Source organism: Myxocyprinus asiaticus, chromosome 3 (assembly GCF_019703515.2).
Source record: "Myxocyprinus asiaticus isolate MX2 ecotype Aquarium Trade chromosome 3, UBuf_Myxa_2, whole genome shotgun sequence".
Lineage (NCBI taxonomy): Eukaryota > Metazoa > Chordata > Actinopteri > Cypriniformes > Catostomidae > Myxocyprinus > Myxocyprinus asiaticus.
This window is the reverse complement of record NC_059346.1, coordinates 59,445,871-59,470,000: the sequence shown is the minus strand read 5'-3', so window position 1 is coordinate 59,470,000 and position 24,130 is coordinate 59,445,871. Positions and strand designations below refer to the sequence as shown.

At 38.7% G+C, this 24,130-nt stretch overlaps 1 protein-coding gene across 1 annotated transcript in view; it reads right to left on the bottom strand.

Annotated features, from left to right (window-relative positions):
• LOC127425951 (kinesin-like protein KIF1C) overlaps nucleotides 1–24,130 on the bottom strand; it is a 63,725-nt gene that overhangs the window by 26,670 nt on the left and 12,925 nt on the right. Inside the window, exons 3-12 of the mRNA XM_051672321.1 lie at nucleotides 23,100–23,176; nucleotides 22,491–22,670; nucleotides 17,494–17,559; nucleotides 17,130–17,308; nucleotides 8,255–8,366; nucleotides 7,991–8,068; nucleotides 6,697–6,762; nucleotides 6,445–6,523; nucleotides 3,356–3,434; nucleotides 3,103–3,251 (exon numbers count right to left, since the gene is read on the bottom strand). Coding sequence (XP_051528281.1) covers nucleotides 3,103–3,251; nucleotides 3,356–3,434; nucleotides 6,445–6,523; nucleotides 6,697–6,762; nucleotides 7,991–8,068; nucleotides 8,255–8,366; nucleotides 17,130–17,308; nucleotides 17,494–17,559; nucleotides 22,491–22,670; nucleotides 23,100–23,176 — 1,065 coding nt within the window. The remainder of the gene's footprint in view (nucleotides 1–3,102; nucleotides 3,252–3,355; nucleotides 3,435–6,444; nucleotides 6,524–6,696; nucleotides 6,763–7,990; nucleotides 8,069–8,254; nucleotides 8,367–17,129; nucleotides 17,309–17,493; nucleotides 17,560–22,490; nucleotides 22,671–23,099; nucleotides 23,177–24,130) is intronic.

Here is a 24,130-nt window from a genome sequence, read left to right as displayed (position 1 = left end):
ATTTAAGAGTTAAACACACACACACACACACACAAAATCTTAATCTTGTATTAAGTCAAAATATGCCTTGGGATTCTCCAAAAACATGAATAAATGAAGTAAAAAAAATTGCATTACATCTTGTTTGTATTTAAGCAATGTAATTTCGGTGGTTTCTAGGGGTTGCTAGGGTGTTGCTAGGGCATTACTAAATGGTTGCTTGATGGTTGCTGACTGGCCAAAGTCACCAGAGACCATCCTCAACTCTCTATGACCTTCTGATCCCTAAATATGTGTGGGGTCCTTTTTAATGCAAGTCTATGTGATGCTCATATTTCATCGCCAGTGAGACATTTACATTTTGAAATAAAATGTTTTAGAAGAAAAAACATGATTCTGTATTTGTTTCAAATAGATACAATTTGTAAGTATTCTAATGATCTGTTTGACTCAAAATTAAGGATTTACTGTATATCTACTGTAAAAAAAAATTACCACCACTGACATATAGGTGGCAATCTTTCCAGATGTACTTATTTTTTTTAAAACTTGCGTTAAGCACGAAAAACAGACTATGCTTTATGTTTATAATCAAAAAGGAGGTATATGATGTATATCTACTCTACAGGTTTTTTTTTTTACATGAACAAAACAGTTGTTAACTTATGCGGATTTAAATAATAATATAAAATAATTTAGAATACAAGTTCTTTAACCTCTTGAACTCTGTGGACGCCAATGGGTCCAAAATGGGGTGCTATATTACAAAAAAAGTTTACGCTTAAACTGCTCAAGTCCCCGTATACACACGTTAGGCATACGTGGTATTGTTTGAAACTTTTCATAGATAACCATCACTTCTGCGTTTATGTTACTTAAAATAACAGAATAAGGCCTTAAAACATCCGCTTCACAAATAAGCTCCACCTAGTGGTATGTGGTAGAAATATTAATAGTACTATAAAAGTCTTTAAAATTGCACTTAAGTAGACAATCAATAAACATGTACAGTTTAAAATATTTTCAAAAGAATCACAAAGTGAAATATGATATTTGTAAGACATCAAATATAAACATCTCTTTTATGCATCGATAACTGCTGCTAAAAACTTTATATCTGCTTTTACCTCAGGATGTTCTCTAAAAAAAATGAGCCACTAGTTTTCTTGTCTGTGGGCTTGCTTGTGTGAATAATCCACTGTTTTATCTTAGATATCCAGAACAAAATATGCAGTGCCGCAGGAAAAGTATGCTAAACAAATCATCAGAAATGTATGTTATCGACTATTAATGATAAAATGTTATACATTATCGCAAAGGGGAGTCTAACTTTCTAATGACATGTAGAATGAGCTTGTAGTCCACTCAGAGGCCGAGATATTCAATGAAAAAAATCGACGTGGTGCAAGAACTGAAATTAGACTGAATGTCTATAAATGAACACATCTGCGATGCCTAAAATGCTTTATAGCGCCACCTACATTTCAGGTTGGCATTTTGGTGATAGAGGAAAAATTCTTTTTTCTAGTACTTCCTGCCATCTAGTGGAATAAAATAAGACTATATGGAGGGAGATGAACAGAACCAAAATTACATGCTTACAAAATCAGGACAACATAGAAAAGTATTGTTTGTTTTTGTTTTGTTTTTTTCCACACACAAAAAAAAATAAAAAATCTGTTTATCATGAGATTATAAACACATACAATATTATTTATGAATTTTATTTTTTTATTTGGGGGGGGGTTCTCTGTAAATAAAGCACATTTTTTGGAATTATTCCACAGTATGTGTGAACGGTGAGCTTTTAAATTTGAGTGTGAAAAATTGCTGGCGGATGCCCAAAAATGCTTCAAAGTTGAAGATATTAATCACTGCTATTATTACAAAAAGTAATAAATTATTGTATTACAGTAATGAGAAACACCACTGAGAATACTTTTTACAATTAAAAAACAAAACAAAGAAAAGTTTTGTTAAGGTAAAATGGTTTTTATGAGGTTCACTCATTTGGTGCATGACTGTGTGTTTGTCATGCATACCAAATATGTTCTGTGAAGTCTTGCATATGTAATGTATAAGTTTTCTCATTCTTTTAAGACAGTCTTTTCAGGCAAAGTTTAAAACCCTTGTTTTGCCACATTAATTATGTATTAGGTTAGTACGTGGTCCTTCAATGTTGTCTGGGACACACTTGAGTTTACACTACAAATGCGATATGGCCATATGTGTCCCCAACCACCACTGAATGTGGTTTAAGTGACTGGATCACATCAATTTGGACCCCAATAACACCACTAGGTTTGGGCAATACATTGTATATGTACAATGTATTTGCCATGACTTTGCTTAAATAAGCAACACTCTGAAAATCATAATGAGTTTAATTAGCTATTTATTTGGCCATTAAGTTTGTAATTAGACTAGTTTTGTGATCCTTCCTTGTCTCGCGTCTTGCAGGTATAGGAGTGTTTAATGAATTTAACCTGATTTAAACTTCTGATGTAAACTTCAGCAGCAAAAACTGCATTAGATTTGATAATTTATTTATTTTTTGGATTTTTCTCCCCAATTTGGAATGCTCAATTCCCAATGCGCTCTAAGTCCTCGTGGCGGCGCAGTGACTCGCCTAAATCCGGGTGGCGGAAGACAAATCTCAGTTGCCTCTGCTCGTCAATCCGTTATCACGTGGCTTGTTAAGCATGTTACCGCAGAGACCTAGTGCGTGTGGAGGCTTCACGCTATTCTCCGCAGCATCCATGCACAACTCACCACGCACCCCACCGAGAGCGAGAACCATATTACAGTGACCACGAGGAGGTTAACCCAACGTGACTCTACCCACCCTAGCAACAGGGCCAATTGGTTGTTTAGGAAGCCTGACTGGAGTCACTCAGCACGCCCTGAATTCGAACTTGCGACTCCAGGTGTGGTAGTCAGCGTCTTTACTTGCTGAGCTACCCAGGCCCCCACCTAGATTTGGAAATGTAAATTCATTTCCATTAATCAGTTCAAAATTTGTTGCAAAATCAGCTGAAATTTGTTTTAAGCTACACAGTCCAGCTGACCTCTTGTGATCACAGAGACAATTACCAGGTGTAAATGAGTTCTGTGTGTGTTTACCTGAGGCAGTGATGAGGTTGCTGAGTCCTTGAGACAGCAGCAGATCTCGGAGTCTGTTCACCTCCTCTTTCAGCTCTCTGACGAGACGTGCGTTTGGATCCTCATTCACCACAGCGTTACACTTGATCTGCTTTGCTCTGTCTGCATACCTGCATTGGGTTGCCCACAGGATTAAAGGCTGTATAGTTTATCCAGTGGAGTGTAGTACTACACTTTTATCAGACAGAAGATTGTCTCAAGTGTGTCTTTTTACCTGAGCGTACTGAGTGTTTCCTCATAATTGATATCTGCTGGACTCAGGGCAGCAATCATTGCTGTGCGAGAGTTTCCACCTTCAAACACAAACACTTAATTAAACTCTGCTTGGGAGCGGAGCACTAACGATACATTGGTTAAAGGCCTGTTCAAACCAAGAGTGAAACAAAACAGTGAAATGAATCGCTGATGACCGGTGCATTCACACTAATTGTGAAATGAAAAAAGCACTATGGTCATTCACAAGCTTTAATGATATATAAATAAAATAAGATATTACATATTTATGATACACCATTGCTGATAGATAGCTTTATATTTCTTCATTAGCTTAAACATCCCACATTTTTTCAGGCTGGTACGTTCAAGAGTACTATAAATAAAAAGTCAACGCCTCTTTGCTTGGAACTAATGTCATTGGCGGAGCAAAAATAAACAAAATAACTGGCTGTTTTGTGTCTGAAATGTCCGTTACATGGTATTAACTTTTTGTTTACAGAACTGCCACAGTATATAAAGCTATATCACACAAGCAAGAGTGCTTTTATACAACCCATCTGACAAAAACAGACACTTTAAAGCAACTAAACAACTACTCACAAAATCAATAGCTCACAAGACCATAAAGATTTCACTCACTTTAATGAAAAATAGAAGCCATCTGATAATACAATGAGCTCCACTGACTGCTTTCTATCAGAAATATCGGTTCCAGACTAATGTTCCAAAATCTTAAGGACGGTGTTGTGTCGAAGTCTGTTCCCCCTATGTATCCCCTAAGGTAGTGTTGAAGTCTGTTCCCCCTATGTATCCCCTAAGGTAGTGTCGAAGTCTGTTACCCCCTATGTTTAATGTTTAACAGCAATACGTGGAACACTAACCGGGGAAACATAGGCGGTTGTGTCGAAATCTGTTTCCCCTATGTTTCCCCTTTGTCGAAGTCTGTTCCCCCTATGTTTAATGTTTAACTCCTTTACAGGGAACACTAACCGGGGAAACATAGGCGGTTGTGTCGAAATCTGTTCCCCCTATGTTTCCCCTTTGTCGAAGTCTGTTCCCCCTATGTTTAATGTTTAACTCCTTTACAGGGAACACTAACCGGGGAAACATAGGCGGTTGTGTCGAAATCTGTTCCCCCTATGTTTCCCCTTTGTCGAAGTCTGTTCCCCCTATATTTAATGTTTAACACCTCTACAGGGAACACTAACCGGAGAAACATACGGGGAACAGACTTCGACACAACACCGGTTTATACTTCTGCATCGAAAATACGTTGTACGCTCTGCGTAGTGGAGTTCTGCATCGTTTTGTGAGTAGCCTACACAGCCAAAATGCTATTGTATCGAGACAAAAATGCCTTAATGTCTAAAAATAAATCTACATTTAATAAATAGTATAAAAAGGTAATGCAATGGTATTTGTGTATTCAAAAGTATTTATTCAATTATTGAAACATTAAAAACGAGTTCATCAATGTAGTATTTAGGTACATAATATTTATTATACATGTTGCCTGCTATGCAGAGAGACAATAAATCAGGCATAAACTGTATGATTGCTTTTGACTCGCTTAAATAATAATAAATAAATAACGTGGCATACTTTAGCGCTCCGTGCTGAAAAACTGAACTGAACTGCTTGCTTGACCAAAACACAGCGGGTTTTGTTTTAAAACTTAAAACCTTTACTATGCATTTAGGCAAAATAACCAACTATTATCAGGTGCTTTTTTAATCTGCTGACAAATTAGAAGTTTCCGATTTCATAACTTATGAAATATGATTGTCTACACCATACAGTCAAACATACGGTCAAAACATCTTGCAGATCGCAAAGTTCTGGATTAGAATACGGCAAGTATTATTTCACTCACATACTTGATACATAGAGAGTAAAAGACCCAAGAAAAAAGCACAGAGTTTATTGGATGTGTTCAGATGTTTTACAGATGTGTCTTTTGTCACGTTTTCGCTTGTTCACATAAAACAGAATATAAAAACAGCAGATGCTCACAAAAAACGAAACGGGTCCAAACACAATGTGACACGATCACTGATCAGTGGGTAAGATGCATAGATAAAATAATCTTGGAGAAAATGCAACACAACCACAGATAATTTATTGTCATGCTGGGGGCGGTCTCTGGTAACACAGCGGACCAATCACAGCTGCTGTCGTCTGCGTCGACACAACGCGCAGTTACATTTTTGAAGAGGTGCACGTCAGACTATGCCATAACCGCCGTAGCTCCACATAGCCTAATGCGTAGGGTCGGTGAGTTTATTTAATCAAAAGAGGGAAACTCATTTTGTTTGGGACAAATTTAAATTTTTAGAATTCAAAGTCTTGCTTGTTCTGAATATTGGCTCTTAATGCCGTTTCAGACCGAATGCAACACGAAAAAGCGGGACAAATTATAGACAATGGGCCCCTTCACACCAAAAGCGGTATGAATAATCGCCATTAACACATTCACGTCTTTACCAGAGGTGGCGCTGATCAACAGTCCATTTTAGTCCGGTAAAGTAAGTGTGCAACACACCTTTCATATGGTCCTGTCTCTGCTTATCACAGATGAAAAGAATAACTACTAAGTTAGCAAAACAACCATGCAATCACAGTCTGAAAGACAAGCGAGTTCTCTAGCAAGCCGACTGCAAAATGCTAAAAGAAAACGGATTTCTATATAAGCAACAGCAGCAATGACGAATTTGTTGTTGATTTGCTCAAAGAGAAAGAATACACTCGAGACACTTTCGCAAACTATTTCAATTCAACTGTTGGACAAATTGACTGGCAGTATGAACATCTACACCACAGTCTAAGGGGTGTTCAAAAAGAATCGAGTGTAAAAATAACTGCTGAAGCACCCGATACACCCGATAACCGGTCGGGGCATTTCAATGGCGAGTGAGGGAAAAAAAAAAAATCCACACACTTACTGAAGAAGAAAAAAAACTCCTGTTGTGAGAGGCTCCTTTGTTTTTGTTTCAAAATCTTCATTGCGGCGAGTAACTGTGCCAAAAATTCGCATTTGGCGTGAAAGGGCTTTTTAGGGTGAACAGGCCTTCAGACAGCAAGACTTACCCAGATTCTCTCTCAATAACCATGTGAGCACAGAGTCCCTGTAGGGAATGAAATCTGAGCGTCTCTTCTTCGTGCCGTGCTGTGGAGGAAAAAACAATCATTACTCTTGAGAGAGAACTTAAACTGTGAGAGAAAACACTGAAAGGCGAGTGACAAAATAAATAATGTATTCTGATGTAGCAGTAAATAGCAGGGTAGAGAAGGAAAGAGAGCAAACTATGAAGCCACAAAAATAAAATATCTAGTTCTCACCATGTCTGCCAGGGCTGAGATGACTTTACCCAGTGTTGTAAGAGATTTATTAATATTGGCTCCCTCCTACAAAATAGACATCACAGTGAAATGATCTGTTAATATTTGATACGGTGTGAAAAGCCAGTGAGTGACAACTGAAAGGAATATTTCATCCAAAAATATATAATTTACTCATTCTCATGTTGCTCAAACCCCCTATGGCTTTGGCTGTGTAGTCCGAAATAAGCCTAGTGCTACCTGCCCGTTTACTGGACTGCAGCCGCTTTTTAATAATGAGTGAATTTTGGTAGAAGTTTGGTAGAAACTTCAAGAAGCAAACTCACAAATCCAATAACCTCACTAGCTTTCTTTAAAACTTTATTTTCATTTTTTGATCTTTTTATACATCTCAAGGGACTGAGCGCTCTGACACTGCAATTCTTTGTTGCAACAAATACAATCCATTGCAAGCAAATTGACAGTTCATCACGACCGTTACTAGAGGGAGAACTACGACAGTCGTAAGACAGTACATGCAGATGTTATTCATTCCACCAATGTAATCCCTGTCTTGATTTCATTCTAGCTAGGAAAACAAATTTACTTCTTACTTTATTAATACTTAAGTTCAGTTTAGTGTGAGTACCTTCACTCAAGTATGTTTTTGGCTAGATACTTGGACTTTTAATTGAATACAATTTTCACTCAGTATCATACAGTACTTTCACTTGAGTATAATTTCTGAGTACTTTTTACTAGGGGTGTGCAGCGAGGACCTACTAAGTAGAATAGGCGATAAAAAACAAAACATAGACATTTCAAGAAGTGGAAAGTATACATGATGTCCTATCTTAATGTTACACTTGACAAGCTTCAGAGGCGCACGATTAACAAAGACCGTAAACAGAGTCGAGATCGCGGCCATCTGATCTGAATTTTCATTCATAAGGTTTACACTTTAGAAATACTGGCTGCACAGATTCATAAATTCTTTGTAATTTTGTGTATGTTTATTTAAAATATCACTTTATCCTTTTGCCTCCTGGACAATCAGTCATACGAATATTTTTTATATTATTTGGATGAATCCGTTATTTGTTTCGAAGCCATTATTCGTGTCTTTCCGAATAAGGTATTTGGCTTTGGGCACATCCCTACTTTTTACACCCCTGTTGTATTCCAAAAAACAAACAATAATCTTATAGGTTCTGAATGACATGAGGATGAGTAAATGATCATGTTTATGTAAACTTTTTTTTTTTTTTTCAACTTAAGACTAAAAAAAAAGACATCTGACACATTTCCCCCTCACCTTTAACCTCATGCCTTTGGCTCCAGATGAGTCTGCTCGCTCACTTCCTGCCAGATCCACCAGACTGATCTTACTCACCTAAGCAGCAGTCAAACAAACCAGAGTGAGTTAAGAAAAACAACAAATAATGTGATGGAAGACAGGTGTACAAACACACTGTTGACAGTCTACTCCATCTATCCATCCATGTGTCCATGTTTGCCTACTCCCATTTCAAATTATATACCAACACTCTAGTAGTGTTCTCTAATCTCACACACACACCTTCTCAGTGTCCAGGTTGGTCATGTTATCATGTCTGCGCTGTGTGAAGAGGATGGTGAAGACAGCGTGAGAGCGGCTGCTAGTCTCATTCATGTTTGTTGCTGCAACCGTCCTTTATGTGACAGAAAAATTCAGTTAAGATAAAACACAGAAGCCCCTGTACATCTGCCATTAAAGGGATAGTTCACCCAAAAATGAAAATTCTCTCATCATTTACTCACCCTCATGCCATCCCAGATGTGTATGACTTACTTTTTTCTGCTGAACACAAACAAAGATTTTTAGAAGAATATCTCTGCTCTGTAGGTCCATATAATGCAGTGAATGGTTGGCCAGAACCTTTTTTACTATAAATCTCCACTTTCACTTCCACATTCTTTTGATTTTGGCAATTCGCATTCTTCATGCATATCCCCACCTAGTTGGTTGGGGGGAGAATTTATTGTATAAAAGGACTTAAATATTGACCTGTTTCTCACCCACACCTATCATATCGCTTCTGAAGATATGGATTTAACTACTGGAGTCATATGGATTACTTTTATGCTTCTTTGAACTTCAAAGTTCTGACCACCATTCACTAGCATTGTATGAACCTACAGAGCTGAGATATTCTTCTAAAGATCTTGTCGTTCTGCAGAAGAAAGTCACATCTGGGATGACATGAGGGTGATTAAATGATGAGAGAATTTTCATTTTTGGGTGAACAAACATATAGGTGGTATATATAACATGGATAGTAACTCTTTAAGCATAGGAATTCTTCAACTGGATTGCATTTACACCTTGTATTTCAATGCATCTCCAGTGTGATTTTAAAGAGATCCAATCACACTGGAAAACACTATTCACGTTACATCAGAGACTGCATTAAATGAAAATTCTTAGATGATTCAAATGCAGTGTTAATATTTTAACACTGATCATATTTGGGTTTTTTTTTACTCAAATGTCCATTAAATTTAGTCAATATTTTGTAATGCCATTTGAAAAGATGTCATTCTAAAACTTTTGCACAGTACTGTAGCTCCTGAACAGCCTACAATAAATATCGTATATTGAAGTACAGCATTAGCTACTTTTTCACAACCATGATGTGAATCCATCACGCTTTTAGAGACTATTCTGTGTTTTAGACCGTTTAGGATATTGCTTTACGTGAAGCAAGTTTTTACAGGTATTCTGACTAATGTGTAACTTAGATCAAGTTCACCTGTTCATCCTCTTCATTGTGTGTGCAGTTGTAAGTTGCAATATTACATACAGTGCACTCAAAGTATTCAGACCCCTTCATTTTTTTTCACATTTTGTTATATTGCAGCCTTATGCTAAAATGCTTTAAATTAATATTATTTTCACATCAGTCTACACTCCATACCCCAAAATGACAAAGCAAAAACAAGATTTTTGATAACTTTGCAAATTTATTAAAAGAAAAAACTGAAATATCACATTGACATAAATATTCAGACCCTTAACTCAGTACTTGTTGAAGCACCTTTGACTGCGATTAAAGCCTTAAGTCTTTTTGGGTATGATGCGACAAACTTTGCACACCTGAATTTGGGGATTTTTTGCAGTTCTTCTCTGCAGATCATCTCAAGATCTGTCAGGTTTGATGGGGACCATTTTCAAGTCTCTCCAGAGATGTTCAATTGGGTTCAAGTCCAAGCTCTTGCTGGGCCACTCAAGGACATTCACAGAGTTGTCCCTAAGCCACTCTTGCGTTGTCTTGGCTGTGTGCTTAGGGTCATTGTCCTGTTGGAAGGTGAACCTTTGGCAAAATCTGAGGTCCTGAGTGCTCTGGACCAGGCTTTCATTAAAGATATTTCTGTATTTTGTTGCATTCAGCATTCCTTCAACCCTGACAAGTCCCCCAGTCCCTGCCGCTGAAAAACACCCCCACGGCATGATGCTACCACCACCATGCTTGGTACTGCGCAGGTGATGAGCGGTGCCTGGTTTCCTCCAGACATGTCGCTTGGACCATTGGGTTCTTGGTCACCTCTCTTACCAAGGCCCTTCTCCCCCGATTGCTCAGTTTGGCTGGGCGGCCAGCTCTACGAAGAGGCCAGTGTGCTCTTGGGAACCTTAAAGGCAGCTGAAAGCCTTCCCCAGATCTGTGCCTTGACACAATCCTGTCTCAGAGCTCTGCAGGCAGTTCCTTTGACCTCATGGCTTGGTTTTTGCTCTGATATGCATTTTCAGCTGTGAAACCTTATGTAGACAGGTGTGTGCCTTTCCAAATCATGTCAAAATTGAATTTGCCACAGGGGGACTCCAATCAAAGTGTAGAAACATCTCAAAGATGATCCAGAGAAATGGGATGCACCTGAGCTAAATTTCAAGTGTCAAGCAAAGGGTCTGAATACTTATGTCAATGTGAAATTCCGTTTTTTTCTTTTTAATAAATTTTGCAAAGTTATCAAAAATCTGTTTTTTGTTTTGTCATTATGGGGTATTGAGTGTATATTGATGTGGAAAAATAATAATTTAAAGCATTTTAGCATAAGGCTGCAACATAACAAAGCTTGAAAAAAAAAATAAATAAAGAGGTCTGAATAGTTTCTGAATGCACTGTATATGCTGTGGATATAGCTGATTAATCTCATATATAGGATGTGTTTGAGTGAATTAACCTGTTTGTGAAAATTTTACTGGGAAATCCACAACATACTATAAGTGGATTATTTTAATCAATTCTTAGCTGCACTATGTAACTTTGTGCTCTCTAGCGACATCTGTGGTTGAAAGTTAAAATTGCAAGCAGTTTGCAGAAGATCACTTTACGCGAGTAGTGTTTTGGCATTGCTCTTCTGTTGGCTGAATCTCATGATTTGGGCTGACCTGGACATCGCCTGTGTGTGATCATGACTGGGAGATACAACATGCTTATTTCATGTCAATATTATTTTATATGATTAAACATTTTAAACTGAAGTATTACTTGCTTTGATGAAGATAAAAAGCACTCTTATTTACAGTGATGTGAAAAATTATTTGTCCCCTTCCTGATTTCTTCTATATTTGTGTATTTTTTATACTAAATTGTTTTATATCTTCAAACGAGATATAACATAAAACAAAGGTAACCTGAGTAAACACAAAATGTTTTTAAACAAAAAAGTTTTTTATTGAAGCAAAAAAGTTATCAAACACCTATTTCACCCATGTGAAAATCTAACTGCCCCCTTAAACTTAATAGCTGATTGTGCCACCTTTAGCAGCAACAACTGTAACCAAATACTTCCGATAACTGGAGATCAGTTTTTCAAACGCTGTTTTTCTGGTAGAGAGCAGAATCTATGTTTCCCTCAATTATTGCAAGTCACCCTGGCCCTGAAGCAGCAAAGCATCCCCGCACCATCACAGTACCACCACCATGTTTGACTGTAGGTATGATGTTCTTTTCGTGGAATTCTGTTTGATTTACGTCAGATGTAACGGGATACCTGTCTTCCAAACAGTTCCACTTTCGACTGATCAGTGCACAGAACATTCTCATGAAAGATTTGAGGATCATCAAGGTGTGTTTTGGCAAAATTCAGACAAACCTTAATGTTCTCCTGGGTTAGCAGTGGTTTTCGCCTCGCCACTCTTCCATGGATGCCATTCTTAGCCAGTGTCTTTATGATAGTGGAGTCATGAACAGTGACCTTTATTGATGCGAGAGAGGCCTGCAGTTCCTTGGATGTTGTCCTTGGCTTTTTTGTGACTTCCTGGATGAGGTTTCGCTGTGCTCTTGGAGGAATTTTGGAAGGTCAGCCACTTCTGGGAAGGTTCACTACTGTGCCAAGTTTTATCCATTTGGAGATAATGACTCTCACTGTGGTTCTTTGGAATCCCAGAGCCTTTGTAACCCTTCCCAGACTGATGTATATCAATCACCTTTTTCTTTTGACCTTGACATAGTGTGCTACTGGGTGAGACTTTTTAGCCAACTTCATGCTGCTGAAAAAGTTCTGTTTAGGTATTGATTTGATTGAACAGGGCTGGCAGTAATCAGGCCTAGGTGTGTCTAGTCCATGTGAACCCCATTATGAATGCAGTTTCATAGATCTGGGGATTTAGTAACTAAATACTTTTTCACACAAGCCCAGTTGGTACTGGATAACTTTTTTTGCTTCAATAAATAACAGTATCATTTAAAAACTGTATTTTATGTTTACCCAGATTGCCATTGTTTTATGAAACAATTTGAGATATACACAAAAACAGAAGAAATCAGGATGGTGGTAATAATTTTTATTTCAGGTAGATATCCACAGTAAAACGAGTCCTATATCGACATAACCTGAAAGGCTACTCAGCAAGGAAGAAGCCGCTGCTCCAAAACCGCCAAAACCACGCAGGTGCACATGGGGACAAAGATCTTACTTTTTGGAGAAATGTCCTCTGGTCTGATGAAACAAAAATGGAACGTTTTGGCCATAATGGCCATTGTTATGTTTGGAGGAAAAAGGGTGAGGCTTGCAGGCCTAAGAACACCATCCCAACCGTGAAGCATGGGGTGGCAGAATCATGTTGTGGGGGTGCTTTGCTGTTGGAGGGACTGGTGCACTTCACAAAATAGATGGCATTATGAGGAAGGAAAATTATATGGATATATTGAAGGAACATCTCAAGACATCAGCCATGAAGTTAAAGCTCGGGCATTGGAGTGGCCATCACAAAGCCCTGACCTCAATCTGAAAATTTGTGGGCAGAACTGAAAAAGCGTGTGCGAGCAAGGAGGCCTACAAACCTGACTCAGTTACACCAGTTCTGTCTGGAGGAATGGGCCAAAATTCCAGCAACTTATTGTGAGAAGCTTGTGGAAGGCTACCCAAAACGTTTGACCCAAGTTAAACAATTTAAAGGCAATGCTAACAAATACTAACAAATTGCATGTAAACTTCTGACCCAATGGGAATGTGATGAAAGAAATAAAAGCTGAAATAAATTATTCTCTCTACTATTATTCTGACATTTCACATTCTTAAAATAAAGTAGTGATCCTAACTGACCCAAGACAAGGATTGTTTTCTATGATTAAATATCAGGAATTGTGAAAAACTGAGTTTAAATGTATTTGGCTAAGGTGTATGTAAACTTCTGACTTCAACTGTATTGTAACTTGTGATGTCACAAGGACCAAATACATCTGCATTATGATTGCCTCCTCAGTAAGACATCAACATCTATTTCTCCATCATTGCACCCTTGGCCCCGCCCACTGGTGGTCAGTCAGTCACACAGGAGAAGAGCAGAGAGATGGGCCTGTCATAGGAGGTTCATCCAAAGTGGACTTACACAGGACACCTTCATGTGCCTGTCTGGATTTAAATGTTTTCTACATAAATGTGCACTAGACGAACGGCTTTGACCATTGTCATACATCTCGTGCCACTTTTAAAAGGCGCGATATCAAGTTATAAATGGAGACCCCCATTGTGTTTCATTCAGCTGCGCTGTCTTGCTGTTGTGCTGTTTGGAAGGTGTCATGCACCGTTTTTGCACCCCCATCTGTGCTATTTTTAATTGTTGGTCTTTTGTAAACATGTAAACATCGTTGATCGGTTTGATGCATTTCCGGCAATGTGCGTCGCGTTTTAAGAGTGGTACAAGTGCAACATTTAAAAACTCGCCTCATTCTGCTGCTGCCACTGACTGTCCTGTGTGTAAACAAACACAGAAGATGTGAGATGTGAAGATTAGCATGCTCTGCTTTGGCCTGTTGAAGCTGGTTGAAGCACCCAACATCAACATGTATCGTATTACGTTTGAAAACTTCGGCTGACATAAAAATATGTGCACTTTTGACACATGCATTTAAAGTAGTATAGCATGGTAACTGACTGAAAAGGAGTGACTAATAGTCGCTTTGAGTCATTGCTTTCCTGCTCTTGATAGATAAAAACGATCAAACTGATGTCTCGCTCAAACAATCAATAGGTCAGGCCTCAACAAACTTAAACAAGTGAAGGGCACTTATGTAACACACTTCATCAAGTTTTGAAACCTTAACAAATCAATTGTTTCTAATCAATGCTTCAAAGCATGTATCAAACTGGCCAAGTAATGTGACTTCACCAGCAGGTGTCGCCAGTGTGTGGCGTTTCGAGCGATTCGAAACACAAAATCATTTACCAAAGCAATTGTTTCTATTGATTCAGAACACCAAAAAGCTGTGTTTGCCATCATTACTTTAAACAGTATCACACCTAACTCAAGAGGAACACTAATCTCAACCAGGGCAACTAAAAAATAAACCCATGTCATAACATAAATGACATAATTAACATTAAAACATAAAACATAACTATAACCCCCCAATAACTTTTAAATGTTAATTAATAACACCCCCAAACCGTCCCCAAAACCTGCACATATGTACCTCATTAATTATGCAATGACAACATCCAATAGCAAGTCTTCAAGCATAAACAACAACAGACGTTAAAGTATATTCCTGATAAGAACTATAATTCGGTGTTGTTTTAGTATCAGATATTCATTTAAATAGGTAAACGTGCCATTTTGCCCTTTGCACCAAGAAAAGTAAAAAAAAATAAAGCAGATGTCTGATTGGTCCATTTAACAACTGATCTACAAAAGTCCCGGAACATGAATAAAAAAGCCAGAAATTAATGAAAGTCGATGAGGGCATGCTGGCTAGTTGTCACTGCCATTCTATGTTGTTTTGTCGCCGTGTGTTGAACCATAAGGAGATGTTCCGTTATACAGAAGTCCAGATGTTTATGTATATTTAAGTAGTTATAACTTGCATTATATGACTTATATGATCTTGTACACTGTCTAGCCCAAAAAAAAAGTTGCATACTCTATTATTTAGTTGGACCGCCTTTAGCTTTGATTACGGCACGCATTCGTTGTGGCATTGTTTCGACAACCTTATGCAACATCACAACATTTATTTCCATCCAGAGTTGTATTAATTTTTGGCTGATATCTTGTATTGATGACGGGAGAGTCAAACCACTCCGTAAAGTCTTCTCCAGCACATCCCAAAGACTTTCAATGGGGTTAAGGTCAGGACTCTGTGGTGGTCAATTCATGTGTAAAATGATTCCTCATGCTCCCTAAACCACTCTTTCACAATTTGAGCCCGATGAATCTTGGCATTGTTATCCTGGAATATGCCCGTGCCGTCAGGGAAGAAAAAAATCCATTGATGGGATAACCTGGTCATTCAGTACATCCAGGTTGTCAGGTGACATCATTTTATTGCTGCACAATGTTGCTGAACCTAGACCTGACCAATTGAAGCAACCCCAGATCATAACACTGCCTCCAGAAGCTTGTACAGTGAGCACTATGCATGATGGGTGCATCATTTCATACGCTTCCCTTCTTACCCTGACGCGCCCATAGCTTTGGAAATGGGTAAATTTGGAACTCATTAGACCACATTACCTTTTTCCCTTGCTCCACAGTCCAATCTTTATGCTCCCTAGCAAATTGTAGTTGTTTTTTCCGATTAGCCTCACTAACAAGTGGCTTTCTTGGATAATTAGACAAAGTAGGATAATGAACAAATATTGCTTTGTATCCTATTATTGGGGATGAGAAAATAACTTGAACCCTTAACTCTTCAAGTCACACAATGTCGAATGTAATATGCTACTTTAAAAATGGTATAAAACATAGCTTGTGTAACGTTGTTGAATGCAGACACAAACAATAAAAGACTGTCAAACGATTTAATAGACATAAAAAAGAGAGACCCATACACAAGAACACGCAGCTGAACCAACAATGTTCCAGTAGTATCTGAAACTGAAGACAGCTGCCTCAAAGCTATGAGCGAACTGTGAATATAATGCAGTCTCTCTGTGTCAGCGCGGAAGCAGATTTGAATCTCTTTAGTTCAGTTACATGCATTCGAACTGTGTATGTTGATAAATAACTAGTCAGTCAATGTGATTTTGAAAATCTTGGAAGCTGGTCCGGTATAAATTGGCCAGATTGTTATTATTGTTTATAAACTGGCCATATTGACTGCGGAATGTTGTTTTGATGACGTCACAACCAGCCCAGTTTACTGCCCCCCCACTAAAAAACTCGTTCCGGCGCCGGTGATTGAAGTCTTAAAGGGCCAGACAGCTTGAAACCGAGCGTTTCAGACCGAGGGCCAGAGACAGGGTGGAAAATTATTATATATGACTAAATTATGACTGTTTGGTGACCTCAGGGAAGATCATAAAATCATATATATATATATATATATATATATATATATATATATATATATATATATATATATAAAGAGTATGTCATGACCCCTTTAAATTAGTGACATTCTTGTCTCGTTTGTTAACAAAATCAAAAAACATTTAGTCAGTAATTTCAATAAGATTTTTGCCAAGACTGACATTGTTCACATTGTTTCCATTACTCCACCACAGTGAGGATGCTGGAAACATGTCACATCATGTCTGATTAGGACACAAGGCAAAAAAAAAAATTTCTTACTCTGTATTTTTGTCTTGTTTTCCAGTAAAAATATCTCAAAATAAAAAATGAAAAATCTGTTTTCAGATAAATCTAAAAACAATTGGCGAGGCTTCTGCTTAAAAAAAGAAAAAAAAAAAGAATTGCCAATGGGGTAAGAAAAACTCGAGAGGAAAACAAGCTTATTTTTACCTTAACTCACAATCAACCTCACAAAACTTTGATTTTCTTTTAAAGCAAAACTTGATATCTAAAGTTATTTTGCTTCTCATGTAAATCCCTCTTGCTTTAAGGGTGTTTAGATATTTTTACTACAGAAAAAAAAGCCCAAAATACTGAGTAAGAAAAGTGCTGTCTTGTATGTCACGACCATGGAAGCAGGAAGGTTTATTATAGTAATGCTTGATATATGTAATAATACCTGGCTTTGTTGCCAGTGTCCATGAGGTCAGCGATATCACTGTAGCTGGTGACCGCCATTTTAGAGAGGTCTTCTACATAAGGACCCATTATAGGATGCTCCCTGACCCGCAGGGACCCCCGACTCTTTGGGTTTAACAAGTCTCGTACCCGCTCACAGTAAATCTCCATATATGACACCTACAAAGAAGAATTACACACAATATCACTCCTTTTTTTGTCTGTATATACAAAGTCACATTCGACAAATTCCATGCTTAATTTTATGAAGAATATGACGTCCCAACAGAGTTCTCAGATTTATCATGTATATGGTGAAAGCATGAAAACACACAGGCAGTGTACTGAGACACACACACACATACCTCTACAGAGAAGGACAGGTCAGAGTCAGTGTTATCTGACGTTTGTCTGAACAAATCCTCACACATCTGTGGGAGAAAATTATGCAATGTCAGAGGTGTCCTGTCCCCCTTCCAAGCAAAAATCATCACAAAGTCAGAAACCATTAATGCCAAACCATTACGCTTTGCTTGTTATGGACTACCTCCAAAAAACCTGAGATGTGAGCTTGCAGTCTGAATAGAATGTCATGAGTTAAAAGCGCTGAGAACATAAGGAATAACTGACGTCGGATTATTGAATTATTGAAAAATATGCACACCTGGAGGTGCGTTACCACCTCGGCATGTACATTATTTTTCAAAAATTCAACGTGCCGAACTCAATTATTCCGCTTGTACCACGGTTACCACACTAAAAGAGATTTTTCAGACATTTTCAGATTTACGTCCCTAAAACGCTCGTGAGACAGCCCAAGCATTTTTTGCTAGTACAAAAGCATCCCTTTAGGCTAGCATGGGCTTCTATTAACCACTTATAGGAGTTATAAGGTACTGTGTTTGCATTTATGTGTGTGTGTTTGTGTGTGTGAGAGACAGAGAGAAAGAAAGAAAAAAGAAAAGTAAAAAAAGAAACAAAATCAGAAAAAATACAAAGAAAAAAGTACAAAGAAAGAAAAAAATAGAAAGAAAAATTCAGAAAAAATAGAAACAAAAAAAGAAAGAAAAGAGAAAGGAGAAAAAGGAAAAAATGAGAAAACAAATCTGACTACCTCAATGATGCCTCATGTTTCCATGATTGTTTACATATATTGGCTCGTGGGAGTACCAGTTCTCTCTCCTGTCAAGCTCCTACTGTGGGACTCTTAGTGAATGAAGGTAGAAGGATATGGCATCAGTTGGGCATTTAATGATGTACTTTTTTACACTTTTAACTGGGTAAAGGGCGTCATCTGAATTGGAAAACATGATTTCTCGGTAGCAGTCATTTTTGGGATCATTTGGCTTTTTGTGGTTTCTCGTTTTTGCATTATGAGACAGGCAAACGTATTCAACATCATCTTTGTCTTCTTAAATGACGAATAAATGTCTTCTTAAGTCCCGATTTCCTTCTCGCACCCTCTATGCCAGGTTCAGCTGAATGTCAAACCAGACTTTGTGAACAAGCCCTGCTGCTGTGTCTGGTGACAGATATGGAGTGTCACGGTCTTGGTGAGACTGCCGGTTTGTTCCATTGTGTTTACATGCTCTTCATGTGTTTCAGGTGCCGCTGGCATGTGGAATCAGTGTTTCCATGGGAACCCTGATTGTTTCCATGGGAACGTTGAGGTATGAGTGGCACCTAGCCATTGTTTATTTTCTGCCTATATTTACCCCACTCTGTTTCATGCTCATTGCTAGATTGTTGTTGTGTGTTTAGTTGCTCACCACTCTCTCTGCCATAGTCGGTCCTGTTGTGTGCTTTCTGTATTAGTTGCCAGTCATAGTGCCCGGATTGTGGTTACCTTCCTGTTGGTTGCATCACTCGCCTTGTCGCTTCACCTGAGAATTCCTCTTCGGGTACCCCTCTACACTACCACGATGCACTCACGCCAACGAACACACTATCCTCCAGAGGATTCCTCGTGGATCAGCTCTTCACACTACCACGACGCACACAAACCTACAAACACACTATCCTCCAGAGGATTCCTCACGGATCTGCTCTATACTACCACAACGCACATAAGCCTACGAACACACCCTCCATTTCCACGCTGCAGTCGGTGCCGGGTCTCCATCATGCTTCGCCATCTCTGCTGTGTTTGATTATTAAAAAATTCTGTTACTCTGCCTCCACACTTGGTTCTCTGGTCTCAACCTTGACAATGGAGTTTCATTTCAGAGGTGGAGATGGGAGGATAATGATAACTGCATGTCTTTCCCAGCCTTGCAAAAAATGTTAAGGATGGACCTGAATACATCGTTAGATGACTTGAATTCCGAATGCCTAAAGATGCTGTATTTGGGCAACTTGACACAGAATATTCTGTCCCCACTGTGCTTCAGACAGAGGCATAGAAAGCTTGCAGCTGGGTATTTAGAGTGTTTGCCCTGTCTTCAATGGCTGCAAAACATACATACATACAGTGCAACCAGTGCAGTCTGATTCATGAGAAAATTACTTTAATGAGTCGGTCAAAAAGTTTCTGTTTAAATCATTCTAACAAATCATTTACTGAACCTGTCAGACTGGTATCTGAATAATCATCTGACTAGGGCTGCGTAACAATATGGATTTCCCAATTAATCGCTATTATTATTTGAACAATCCTGATATTGATTTTTCAAATCGCAAGAATGATCTTGAAATCACTCACATATGTGACCAAATTATGCGACTAAAATGTCTTTGATTAGCCACTGGCAATGTTTAGATTTCACTCACCAGTGATTGAGTAGTATATACTGTACTGACTAAGAATTTCATCATGAGATCCTTTCACTGCCTGCTGAGAGTAAAAGTTTAGTTTGACTTGTGTCGTGTAATGTGTGTCCAAAGACGAGATCCACACAATCCATTTGTCATTGAATAATGTCTCTTTTAATATCCTTTCTTTTTTTACAATCAGTTGTTGATTAAAATCAACAAAAAAGAGATATGAAATGCCAATCATACAAAGCACAGATGCAGTAAAGAAACTGTGACTCGTTAATATGCGTTTTACCAAAACACTTCTGTGAGACACTTGCTGAACTGCCACTATTCTTAAAAAGAGAGTAAATGGACAGCTCTACATATAAATCTAAATACTTGTGAATAGCACAATGTACATAGTACAAATTATGCATTTGTAAAAAGTAAACATGTAACAAACATATACTGTATACTAATATACCCGAATTAATCCAAATCCAAGTCGAGAGCTTGTAAATTGTAATCGAATTAAGTCTGGAAATTTCGATCAATATCCAGCCCTATATCTGACATGTTCTGAAATAAAAGTCATTCATGTCCAACTCTAAATAAACCACAAATTTTTGCCATGTTATTTGTAGGTTACTTAACCCTCTATAGACCACATTATGAAATTTTGTATATTAGACTTAAATAAAATAAAAAATGACTGCCTGTTTACAATTGTAGGCATAGTTAAAGTTAAGATCTTTTTGTACAAAAACAGTATTGTTTAATTTAAGACAATTTTGAATTGTTACTCCCCTGCTGCAAAAACAGAATTAGGAAACACTGGTGTACATTACTATTATACTATTATATTCTATTTTAAATTCTTGAAAATTTGACAAGTATACACTGATAAGCCAAAAAATTATGACCACTCACAGGTGAAGAGAATAACGTTGATCATCTCCTAACAAGACCACATGTCAAGGTCTGGGTAGATTAGGTGGCAAGCGAACAATCAGTTCTTGTAGTCAACGTGTTGAATGCAGGAGAAATAGGCAGGAGTAAAGACCTGACTTGACAAGACGACTGGGTCAGAGCATCTCTGAAATGGCAAGGCTTGTGGGGTGCTCCTGGTCAGCAGTGGTGAGTACCTACTGACAGTGGTCCGAGGAGGGACAAACCACAAACCGGCGACAGGGTATTGGGCTCCCAAGGCTCATCATTTCGTGAGGGCAAGGAAGGCTATCCCGTCTGGACTGAACCGACAAAAGGTCTACTGTGGCACAAGTCACAGACATATTTTTTGATGGTTACGGGAGTAATGTGTCACAACGCACAGTGCACCGCACAGTGCACCGCACCCTGCTGCGAATGGGGCTGCGTAGCCGCAGACCGGTCAGAGTGCCCATGATGACCCCTGTCCACTGTTGACAATGGGCACACGAGCATTGCAACTGGACCTTGGAGCAGTGGAAGAAGGTCGCTTGGTCCGTTGAGTCCCGTTTTCTTTTACATCATGTGGATGGCCGTGTACGTGTGCGCCGTTTACCTGGGGAACTGATGGCACCAGAATGCACTGTGGGAAAACAACAAGACGGTGGAGGGAGTGTGATGTTCTGGGCAATGTTCTGCTGGGAAACCCTGGGTCCGGCCATACATGTGGATGTCAATTTGACACGTGCTACCTACCTAAACATCGTTGTACACCAGGTACACCCCTTTATGGCAGTGGTATTCCCTGATGGCAGTGGCCTCATTCAGCAGGATAATGCGCCCTGCCACACTACACACATTGTTTAGGAATGGTTTGAGGAACGTGGTTAAGAGTTCATGGTGTTGCCCTGGCCTCCAAATTCCCCAGATCTCAATCCAATTGAGCATCTGTGGGATGTGCTAGACCAACAAGTCCAATCAATGGAGGCTCCACCTCACAACTAACAGGACTTGAAGGATCTGCTGCTAATGTCTTGGTGCCAGATACCACAGGACACCATCAGGGGTCTTGTAGAGTCCATGCCTCGGCGGGTTGGCGCAGTTTTGGCGGCACGTGGAGGACCAACAGTATATTAGGCAGGTGGTTATAATGTTTTGGCCCATCAGTGTACTCTACAATAAAAGACATTCTTAAGAGGGTATGTGTTGTATCTTGAAGTTGATTTTCAATCATGCGTTTTTTTACTTTCCGCAACATATTTATTGTCTTCTGATTTTTAAGGCTTATTCACACCAAGTATTTATTTTGACTGTGTAAAAGACTTTATATCTAAACAACGCATTTTCTATGGACAAATTCACATAGGGGGCAATATTTTGGCAAAGAAATAAGGTCTTTTAAATTTTTTATTTTTTTTGGCTGTTTTGTTCATCACTTGGCAAAAAATAAAAAACATTTACAATGAGATACAAGAGATTAAGCCACAAATGATCTTTTGCTTAGTCCTTGTCACGACTACTACAAAACATTTTGTTTGTCATTTGGTTAGCCCCACCCTAAGTGGAATCTCATTTGTCCAAAATCTCCCACAAAATGTGATTTTACTGCTTCAAGCTGGTTTTCACTTGTGGACAGGTTAATTTATTTTAAACCTGGTTTCATAATGCACACGGTGTGACTTACTCATGTTTCTCTTACCTGTGGTATGATGCCTTGCTGTCCAGGTTCCTGTTTGCCCATCATTGTGTAGGACTTTCCTGCTCCAGTCTGTCCATAAGCGAAGATACACACGTTATAACCCTCAAATGCATGCAGCAGCATCTCCTCACCAATGTCCTGATACACTTTCCTCTGAGACGCAAAGGACGGGTCCTCTTCCTGAAATACACAGTGAAAAAGTCTGAGGGAGTTTTCTGTCTGGAGATGGATGTCTGAGCAAGTCTTTTAACTCATGTTTTCATGAGCATGTGTGCCTGTGTGTTTATCGTACAGCGCTGCATTCCAATTTGCATACTTTTACTATGCACAAACACTTGTGGGTAGCTGACATGAAATACTTCTTGCAGTGTGACATTCTTTTCTCCATCTAAAACCATTTTAAACAGCATTTTGCTAATTCTATTATAATCATGCATGCGCTTCATGAACTCATGACTACACTTATTTTCTGTGGACTCTCATTGTGCTTTGATTTTGGACATGCTAATTCTGCATTCTCTGTCTGTGGGATGGATAGTATGCAAATTTGGACACAACCCTGGTTTAATTTCAGACCTGAGGACGTGATGTATTCTGACAGGAACTTACTGAGCTGTGTGACCAGTAAGAATAGTCAAAAGTGAAGTTCTTCGGTGCATCCTTGGGTTGTTTGGGGTTAATAATACCTGTAAAACAAAACATCCATGTATTAATTATCCAGCACCAGAACTATCCATTTAATAAATGTCATAACACGGCGCACTGGAATACTTGATTCAGACTGGTCAATCGTGACATTCAGTGGTCAAACAATAAACTGTATATTTCACAGCTGACTCTGACAACCAATGTTCTACTTTGTAGTAGTTTAGTTGTGATAATGTTTGCATCTGGGTCCTGATAACCCTGCTGTCTTGCTGTACATTACTGCTTACATTTACTAATGAGCAGTTTTTGCTTCTTCCTAGATGAACTGTTGTATAAACAAACCAAGAAAGCAGTATGTTTTCCATTTGATAATGAAACAAAAAGATCATGTAGAAAGTTATGACATTATCGAGCAGTGAAAGCGTAGTTAGAACTTCTAACATTTGTAATGCTTCCAAAAACAAGCTTTCTTTTTTTCACAATTTCCCAAGTCATGTCCACAAACACGGAACTGTCTAGCCATCATAATGAGCTCTCAGTCTGCAAACATTTTAATTAATGTCAAGACTGTGGAAGACTAATCTACAACTTAGGTGCAGCTACTGAAGAAGCCTGATCACCCCTGGACTCTAAGCGAGATCGAGGAACGGTGAGAAGTAATTGATTGCAAGACCTGAGTGACCTGGTGGCAGAGAATGGATGAAGGAGATCACATATATCTTGTGGGCAAGACCATGCAAGTCCTTAAAAACAAAAAACAAAATCTAAAAATTAACTCTAAAAACTAACTGACAACCAATGTAAAGATGCCAACACAGGGGAAATGTGGTCTCTTTACCTGCTGCTGCATTTTGAACCATCTACAGACATGCAAGGGAAGACTATGGCAGGGCACATAGAAGGAGTTACAATAGTCCAGCTGTGATGTATTGAGCGCATGTTTGACTGTTTCCAGGTCATTCCGTGAAAGAAACTGTTTTAGTTTGGAAATA